At 37.9% G+C, this 9,971-nt stretch overlaps 1 protein-coding gene across 1 annotated transcript; it reads right to left on the bottom strand.

Moving 5' to 3' along the window:
• Positions 1–2,976: 2,976 nt before the first annotated feature.
• Positions 2,977–7,779, bottom strand: tmem254 (transmembrane protein 254). The gene is made up of 4 exons (XM_067609436.1): positions 7,633–7,779; positions 5,013–5,116; positions 4,185–4,244; positions 2,977–3,788 (listed from the first exon to the last, which is right to left on the bottom strand). Exons 1-4 carry the CDS (start codon positions 7,717–7,719, stop codon positions 3,668–3,670), a joined length of 372 nt encoding a protein of 123 aa, XP_067465537.1. The 5' UTR covers positions 7,720–7,779; the 3' UTR covers positions 2,977–3,667.
• Positions 7,780–9,971: the final 2,192 nt, after the last annotated feature.

Raw genomic sequence — 9,971 nt, 5'->3', positions numbered from 1 at the left:
CTTCCTGTCTTTCCTCCTCCGTGCCAACCTGCTCGTCTACTTTTGGAGTTTGCAGAGATTTGGCAGGATTTAGATGGCCAAGAATAGTCAAATAAAGATCCATGACTGTTGTTTTTTGTATCTGGAAAGAATCTGTGCTCAGCTTACATTGCAAGAAATATTAGTACCACTATCTCCTGTAACAACCCCTATAAAGGAGGTATAAATTGTAACGAATGGCTTTACTAATAGTTAATAAATAATTTACTAATGATTTATGGAACAATTATAAGAAATTAATGAGAGTAATTTGGGGTTGCTGGGTTGTGAAAAATGCCTTTGACTGGTTGGAGCAATGGATCACTTCCTCTACAAATGTGCTGCACACAATCTGAGCCAAAATCCATTTATTAACAATATATTAACACTTACAGCTGCAGGCCTGACAACTGCATTATTATCAAATAGAAAAGATAGCCAATAGCCAGATCAGCCAATGGGAATTTTTACAACCTGATTATAAAGCATTAGTAAATGATTTATTAACCATTAATAAAGCCATATATTATGTCTTACAGTACCTTTATAAAGGGTGCCTTGTTAGAAAGTGTTACCAAAGTATGAATTGCATTATATGGGGGTTTAAAAATCTCCTTTTTCTTTTAAACAAATTGGATAAAAAAGCTTGATTCCTGAATTTTATTCAGCAAAGTGTCTGTTAAAAAATAATGAAACAGTTAAATCACATGGGGAACAAGCAGAATTGTCTCATTATGCCTCAGCTCTGCATTATTTCCCCTGCAGTCTACACCTACAAACTGGCACCGTACTGTTTATTCAGTGTCAAAAGGTGAAAGGTGTTGCATAATTAACTGGCAACTCACTCACTGCCCTAATTCTATGTGTGTGTGTGTGTGATGTCAGAGGGCTAACTGTAACTGTGTGTTGGCAGGTGGAGTGTGTGGTGGAAACCAGGGATAAGACACAGAGCGCTCAGCTGCGGAAGACGCTGAGTGAGCGCTATCCTTATCTATGCTGGCTGGACCGGTGATCCCAACACCATCAACACAAACTATATTTACGATAGGAAAGTTAAAAAAAAAAAAAAAAAAGAAGACGAAGTGACATATTCATAAAATGTGAGATGACTTGCAAACACATCCTGTAACTATGACATGAACTCTGTTACATAAAACTCATTAAGAGAATGGCTGTTAAGCAAACCTAAGTGTATACAGAAAAGCCTTGAGATTATAGAGCAAATATTATTCATATTACTTCTACTACTTACGCTGCTATTGTTCTTGAATCACGCCACCCTGTAATTACAGTGAAGTAGTTAGACTGCACTGAGAGGATGAATGTAGTTCTTATAGTTTACCATTAATCTCAGAGTGTGAATCATACGCTGTAGACACAGGCTTCCTCCTCCACTGGTCTCCTTCTGAAGTAAGTAGCTCCCTAAAACACAGACATAAAGGATATATTTTTCAATCCATATTGTTTTTAAACTGTTGTATATATTTCTGTATTTATACTGTTCAAGGTGGTAGTGTCAATCCAAGTACAATCGTTCTCCAAATAAAAATGGACAAACTCCATGATCTGTCCTGATTTGTGGTGTGTGGAAGGAAAGTAGAGGAAAAAAACTTTTCCTCCTCTGCGTTTCTTAAATAACTTCTTCATGGTTAGTGTATTTTCCTAAGAGTAAAAGTGAAGCAGGAAGGGAGAGTAATTTACTCCTACCCTATCCATCCCTGATTGATGGCTGGAGACAGCTCTAGTTGAGACTGGGCTGTTTAAGACGGGCTAATGCTCTTAAGTTCATAAGCAGAGGACATGGTGACCCTGTGCCACTGCTTCAGCCTCGTTCGGGCCATGTCACACTGTTTACGTGTCACTGTATTTGTGTCACTGTGTGACACAAATACAAACATTTCCTAGATCGAGGCTGCACTAATCAATGTTTTTATATTAACACTATTAATTATGTGTAATGCAAGATGAGTTGCTCCACAGAGAATTATCACTCAACTCTGCAGTTTCTCTCAGCTCTATGGAGCTTTTGAATGTCTTTCAGCTCTTTTTTTTCTATGAAGTTGGTGGAGAGTAAATCAGAGCTAAAAGGAGAGTGAATATTGGATTTAAAATTTGTCAGGCTGCTTGAAACACTACTCAGATGAACACTGATGTTTTTCTCTGTCTGCTAGATGTGTAAATAACTCTGAGCCTCAAGTTTAACATTAGCTAACATATTTGCCATGTCAACTTAAAATATGTTAATATGTTAGTGTTGTGTTTATGGCTTGTTTCTGCTGCTCCCAAGTGGTCAAAAAATCTATTATGGAATATATTTTCATGTTTTTAGCCAAGCTAATAGCATGGCTCCAGGGATAGCAATGTCGTTCTGTTGGTCAGTCCATTGCTTTAGTCCAGACTGAGATATCTCAACTATGGATTACTATGAAACTTGCTGCATGCTTGCTTCATGGTGCCCAGAGGATGGATTCCAATAACTCTGATGTTCCGCTCACTTTTCCTCTTGTGCCACCACTTAAGTTGACATTTGTGGTTTTTGAGTGAAATGTCTCAACAACTATTTGATGAATCGCTGTGAATTTGGTACAGACATTCATATCCCATGGTGGTGAACTGTAAAAACTTTGGTGATCCTTATATTTTTCATTCAGCACCATTGTCAGGTCAAAATTTTAAATTTCCCAGTACTTTGATTTATGACCAAATACATGCAAAACTAATGACATTCTTATCATTCTCAGCTGAACTTTGTGTTTAGTGGCACTTGACAAATGTTAGCATGCCAACATGCTAAACTAAGATGGTAACCATGGTAAACATTATACCCGCTGAATGTGTGTCAACATTGTCATTGTGAGCATGTTAGCATGCTGAGGTTGGCATTTAAAATACAGGATGAAGTCAGAGCATTTTGAGCATTTTCAGAGGAATAAAAATTATGCAGCAAAACACATTTCATGCAGTTTATAAATCTTTATTTTGCAGTTAGCATTAAGATCTTCCAGTCTGTAGTTTAAAAAAGTGAAGTCAAAGCACTTCAGTATAGGAAAGGCAAATGTGAATTTAAAACATGTATAGAGCAGCTCTCCTCTCTTTATCCTGGAGAATTTCTGAGGCCGGTGGCAGCGCACCATCTGCAGCCAACCTGTCTGACATTATGTTCAGCACAGCAGCTGAGAAAATATCACTACTGCTGCCATCCAGGCTGAATGTAAACATGATGAGAGAAAAAAAACATTTCATAAAAGATTCCCCTGTATTGCACTAAATATTCAGCTCAGGGCAGATTCTTAAATAACTTCAGTTAATATTATCAATGCAAACTTTTAAAATATTATTTCTAGGGTACAACTGCCTTCCTTCAACTAGGTGTATAGAAAAATCTATGGAATGAAACTGAGATGTTGGCTCATCATAAGAAACACAGAAAATAAAGTAAGAAAAGCTTGTATTGTCAAATCAAAGTTAGGTGATCACCGCAATACTTTTTTGTTAAAAGAAACATAATAAAAGAAAAGGCTCAAGTGTCTTCCTCCACACCCTGCCCCTCAGCAGGTTTTCATATCAGAGGGGATGACAGTGGAGGAAGAACAGGCACAAGGAGGCCATTGATTTCCGAGGTTCATGCAGTGTTCTTCTCCTGCCGGCATCAGTGCTGTTTGGGCCGCTCGGGGTCGTACTTGAGGAGCAGGCCGAGAGAAGCGAAGCCAAACAGAAAGGTCTGGAAAAACCACATGCAGCGAGTGGCCATGTTGTCGATACCTTTGTTGCTGCGGGAACATGGCGAAGAAACAACAAGCAAAAGAAAAGTCAGCAGCTGTCTAAATGGGTTCAAAGTCTAACAGTGGTTACAATTCACCTAGAATTTTATGAACATGTCAAATGTGAAGACTACTGCTTACATTATGTGTTTTTGCTGCACACATTTACCTTCTAAATACTATCTGGCAGGTTTTGTTTCATATTTACTCTCCATCAAGATCCAATTGGACAGGATGACAATGACATTTGGTATGAGCAGTGTGTTTGACATGAGTTTTAAAGGCTTTGGGGGTGATGAAACTTTTGAGAAGACCCAATTTCATAATAGAGTTGTGGGAAACAAGTCTATAATAAAGGAGATAACGTCACCATCTAGTGGACAATAAGGTTCTTGACATTCTTACCTGCACACCCTCCATGCAATTAAAGCCTCAAAGACATGGATAGCCCAGGTAACAAACCACCTGTAACAGAGAGTTTCCATTAAACTCAACAATGATAATGCACACATCATTGTTAAAAAACAAATCACAGTCTTTAGTTTGAAATCCAGAAAGAAGTGTGGTCTAAAAACCTTCCCAACATGCTTTGTTTTTCCTCATGCAAAGATGACTCACACCAAGCTGCCACTACGCCAGTAGCGCTGAATTAACAGGAGTCACATGACAACCTACACAAAGATCAACCACTTCACAAATATCAAACCACCAAAGACTGAACGATGCTTTCCAGTTTCTTCTTAATAGACACTCAGGCTTAACGGCTGTTCTGTATATCACGACTTCCAACAAACACCAAAACATTATCCTTCCATCTCAGTCTTAATACTCACAGCAGTCATGTGACTTAAACGACTAATTAGCAAAGTGCTCTGCCTGTGGTAATGGTGGTAACGATGTGTAAATAGTGAAGAACATTAAGGCAGTAGTTGATTAAATAGTGTATTTCAGCCCTGTGGGGGTACTTTGCACATCATTTGATTGTTGTTGATGCTACTTCTACTGTGAGGAAAATCTGTTACTGCCTTTTATTGTAATGAGGGTTAATCAATACATTTAGTAGAGTCCGTGAGAACGACATAACTTTTGTATTCTAGATCAAATTCTGAAATGTTTTCCTTTTTTTAAAAGAGTCAAACTGTCGGTGTGGTGTATGTATCATTTACACACATTTATCAAGAAGTGTATCTCTCTCGTTAGCCGGGGCCACATGTGTTGCACATAAAACCTTACCCTTTGTACAGAATGCCAGCATGGTTATCCACAAGGTATTTGGAGAAGGTGCCAAATGGACCAAGAAGTGCGAATGGGATTTTTTCTGGCACAAACACGCAGCACTGCAAAACACAGATGGAGCAGTTCAAACCATGTAAACCATACACACATGCTGTATAGTTTGAGAGATTTTTGTTTGTCATTTTCTAAACATACATTAACTTTTCATAACTTGTTCACCCCAAAACATATTACTCAGAATTCTAATCTCACTGCTGCGATATGAAACGTGTTTGAAAAGACTGTTTGTGTTGGTAATGACTGTGACAAGTACTTCATGGCATACAGCGGAAGAAAATATGAATGATAGTTTCTTCTTTTTAAAAGCAGACACTGTAGTTCCCAATGTTCTGATCAATTTGGTCAACATGACTCATGTTCTTTTTGTAATACTAGAAAGTTCACAGTTGGTTGATTCGACCATCTGTGTGCTCTCAGGCGATGTGAATGCACTGAGTCAGTAATCAGCTGTATGACATTATGTTTCCATGATGAATGGCTTCTATGCAGCATTTTGGACCATGACTGCAAGTAGTGCAAAGGGCAACCTTGTGAGATATGCCACTGAAATTACATTTGACACAGTTCTGGAGGTGAATCGGTTTTGCCAGATTTTTTGGTGGGTTGGAGTCATATGGGTGGGTGGTCGGGTCATGGGAGACATGCCACACTACATCTCTTCAGGCTTTAAACCTGACTCCATATTTTCTGTTACTGTCAGAATCTGATGAAGTTTTTCTCCACCTTTATACAAACTGACATCTGGTTCAGTCCATAACCAGTTAACCTGATAGCATCTCTATCTTTGCCCACGTATGCAGCAACCATTCAAACTTCTTACTGTACAGGAGAACACAAGGGGTTGTATGCTATAGCTGTGCAACACAGAGTGTGTACAGACAAGACATGCAAGATGCTTTACTTTTTGAAAATGCGTCAGATTGATTACTATTAGGGATGCACGATATTATCGGCTTTGGCCGATAAAAGCTCTAAAATGAAATATCGGCATCGGAGAATTCTGCCAATTATGAGAGGCTGATACGTCGCCTTCCCCTCCGTCGCCTGACTGTGCTTTCCTCAATGGACTTTGTCACCCTGGCGGTCCCGGTGCTTCCTCCGCAGGCTCCACTTCACTCAGCTGCCCGTCAGACCAGCTGCTTCTTCCCACTTTAACCTGAATAACAAACCGGAGCTTGGTGCTCCGGTTAGATCCTCATGGAGAGCCGGGGCTAACATTAGCTGGGAGGCTAGCTCACAGATAACGCTCCGCTCATACATACAATCTACACTTGCATACATAGTAGTCTCCTCAGCCAACTGGAAAAAAATATGTGCATATATCGGTAGCAGCATCGGCAATCGGCCACAATGAGTTGGAAATATCAGCATATCTGCAAAAAATCCAATATCGTGCATCCCTAATTACCAACATCAACATTTTGATCAGTTATTTATTCCAACAGCTGTCAGTCTGAAACAAATTTCATAGTGATAATAATTCAACTATGTTGCTTCAACCGATAAAGTTCTTAAAGTTGAAAGCATTTTAAATGAAGTAAATACTACGTCAAAACATGTCTACAGCCCTTAAATAAGTAAACAGGACAATTTACTAAGCAAAATTAACAGACTGTAGTACAAGAAAACATTTATGAATTATGAAACACACACAGAGTCATGCAACAGACCATAAATAACAGCAAAGCTCATATGACATAATGTAGTATTGTGTCAAACTACTGTTGTCCTCTTCTGTCCACCTGTGTCATGTCAGGTATGTGTCCATGTGGACTGTGGCTGGTGCATGGAAACACAAAGGGCCATTGTTGGCAGGGGCCCTTTGCCCTCAACTGCTGTTCATTCACGGTTTGAATGACAGACACGCACCTAAAGGCTGAGCTTGTGTTTATCCAGCTGCTACTGATTATGAAATTTCTTATTAGCAATCAATTTGTTTAATATTTGCAATTGTCTTACCACACAGGCAACACTTATTAGCTACAAGAAAACCTGCTAACAATCTGTTAGGTTTAATGCTACAGGGAATTAATTGACTGACCGACGCGAAATGAAAGACTGATAACTAAACATTTGAACAAAGCTTCAAGTCATTTCATGCCAGGTGTGTACATAAGCCAAATAACATACTTATACATAAATGCACCATATTTTGAATGGAGTTTGTCGTACTGTCTGCTTCTACTAAAGTACAGGAGTTGTCAGAAAGCTGTTGACTTGTTCAATGAACTTTGCACAGATGTATGTTTGACCTGTCCTGGGATCCCGATAAGATAACACGGTGCACTTAGCAATGACCTCGAAAGTTACTTTGCCGACACAAAATCATTTTCACAAAATATCACCACAATATCATCGATTTAAATGGCGATATAGAAAAATATATAGATACAAACGTCCCGAGAGTTCACGACAGTAACGTTTTTTTTTTAATGAGAATAATAAACGAGCCGGAGGATATTTAACGCAACACAACACGAGAAACAACGAAAAACACGTATTTTGTCTTTATTCTACCATACTTCCACTTCACATACAGCTCATTTAATGCACTTACAGCAAAATAACTCATCCCCAGTGTCACGGCGACGATCCAAAACAGGCTGGTTCTTCTAAAGTAGTCGCATCCATCACTCTTAGCCATAGCTGCTGCTGCTCTGCGCTGGTCCACCTGTCAAATATGTCCGTGTGATAACAGCGGTGGGAGATAAACTGTAGAAATAAAAGCATTTCACTGCAATGCTGCCCTCTTGTGCTCCTGGAGCTTTCAGTAGTAGTAGTAAAAAGTAAAAAAAAACCCTATATAACTATATAATATATATAATATACACTATATAACGTATTATAATACCATACACCATATATTATAATACTTTAGCATTGCTCAGGTAGATAGAAGGCTTTACAACTTTGGGAAATAATACAATTTGTGCCAATGGTAATTTTAGAAATCAATTGCCATTTTCAAAGAGAAAGCAAAACGCTGTTCAAAGCATTTAATACTTAAAACTGTTTTCTGACTTCTGACTGGAGCTGTCTCACATCTGTCCACAATCTGTTTAAATGTTTCCTGCTGTGAGTTGCTCCTCTATTGCTATTGTGGGATAATTCTGTACATCAATACCACACTCAATAAAAAAGCAATTTTAGCATGAATACTGACATTTTAGTATACTTAATTTTCTCACTTTCTTTCCACACCACAGTTAGAATCAGTATGGTTGGCTGTAATGGTTGGATGTAGTACGCAGCTGCTGTGAGGAGATGCATTTGTTAACAGACTTTGTCCTGTCGGCTCTATGAAGAGCTGTTAATTGTTACACAGCCTATGCATTCCCTTGAATGAGAAAGTATGTCCAAACTTTTGACTGTTACTGTAGTTCAGAATTTATACTTAATAAAATAAATAATGAAGCAGCGGACTACTGACCCCTATAGAGTTTTAGATTATTTGGCTGTTCCTAAACACTTACAATTATTTAATTTTGGAGTTATGCAGCTGCACAAACAAAAAATCAAGAGATTGGATGTGGAGAAAATGCTTGATAAACTTAATCAATTCTACAATAATCAGGTTGTAAATTAATTATAATACATTCATTTTCTACTATTTTATAATGTCTTAATCATGTATCTTGTTACACAGAACCAAACTATTAACATTATAACATTATTACAATCACCAAATATGATGTCAGTAACCGTAGAATAATTTTGTATTCCTAAAAAGCTCATAATTCCTCTTTTTTTTTTCTTTTACATGATTTCCCACAACTACCAACTTAAAAATGAACACATTATTATATAGCATAGAAATTTAAAATGCATGTTAAACTAATAAATAAATGCCAAACATGAAAATTCAACCTTTTCCTATTTCCAAACTGTGATGTATGAGTTGATTTGTGCAGCCCTGTGACTCTGTGACAGCCATAGTTGCAGCATCACTGTTTTACTGTTTGGAGGATTATGCTTTGCAGTTTACATGAAGAGATAAGCTGATCACATGACTTTTTGCTTTTTAAAATATGCAGATCTCTGTAGTGTCAAGACAAAACTAAACAAAGTGCTTCATAGTGATTTTGCATTAGTTGAATAGCCCATGGGTTGAACCAGTGTTTAGTTATCTTTAATCACTCGATCATTGTATGTAAACTTGGGCATAGCAAGTATTTAATCTACCAAAATGGTTCCTTGATAAGACTCTTTCCCGTTTTATTATTTTATCATACTAATTTTAGATAGCGAAATACACAGTGCAAGTTTTTAATATGGCGATTCAGAATTCAATAGAATATTTAATTCACATGAGTGAGTTTAGGAGCTTCTAGAGTCGGCAAAGTGTTGCGTATGATGTCTGATAGGATTTGGATAAAGCAGAGGGAGAGTTAGTGGGACTTTCAGGAGCCGTCTCCACACATGGAGACATTGATTCTGCTAGTTGTCCAGATAAAGATAAAAAGACACGGCTTGTTTCTTTGCTGTAGATAACTTTGGTAAACTTCAAACTGCACTGTTTTCTAAAACTCTTACATATACTGTAAATCTCTCTCTGCACTTTGCCCTTTTGTACTATTTGACTTGATTCACTATGTTAGAATTCACATTTCCTGTGCATTCAACTTTCTATCTAGCTGATGCTCTTATTCATGGTACAAGCTCAGAAATCATGATAAATTGACTGGCAGGAAAGAGGTCAAAGGTGAAGACTATATTGTGAATGGGCATAGGATGAGACATATTCATCATGTTTATAATTAAATAAAACATGATATTTCATTTAAGACATCACATGCCTGTTTTCTGGCAGCAGGTCAGCACAATCAAGACACATTTGACATATTGAGGTTAAAGGTCACAGCATCTGCATACAGCTCGGTCAAAGCCTGGACATGT

Source organism: Thunnus thynnus, chromosome 14 (assembly GCF_963924715.1).
Source record: "Thunnus thynnus chromosome 14, fThuThy2.1, whole genome shotgun sequence".
Taxonomy (NCBI): Eukaryota; Metazoa; Chordata; class Actinopteri; order Scombriformes; family Scombridae; genus Thunnus; species Thunnus thynnus.
The sequence above is the reverse complement of the archived record's forward strand: the minus strand, read 5'-3'. Positions and strand labels throughout refer to the sequence as shown.

Coding starts and splice junctions, on each gene's coding strand:
- tmem254 (XM_067609436.1), bottom strand. CDS start 7,719: ATGGCTAAGAGTGATGGATGCGACTACTTTAGAAGAACCAGCCTGTTT. Junction 4,245..5,012: donor GCTGGCATTCTGTACAAAGG/GTAAGGTTTTAT, acceptor TCTCTGTTACAG/GTGGTTTGTTACCTGGGCTA. Junction 3,789..4,184: donor ATTGCATGGAGGGTGTGCAG/GTAAGAATGTCA, acceptor ATGTTCCCGCAG/CAACAAAGGTATCGACAACA.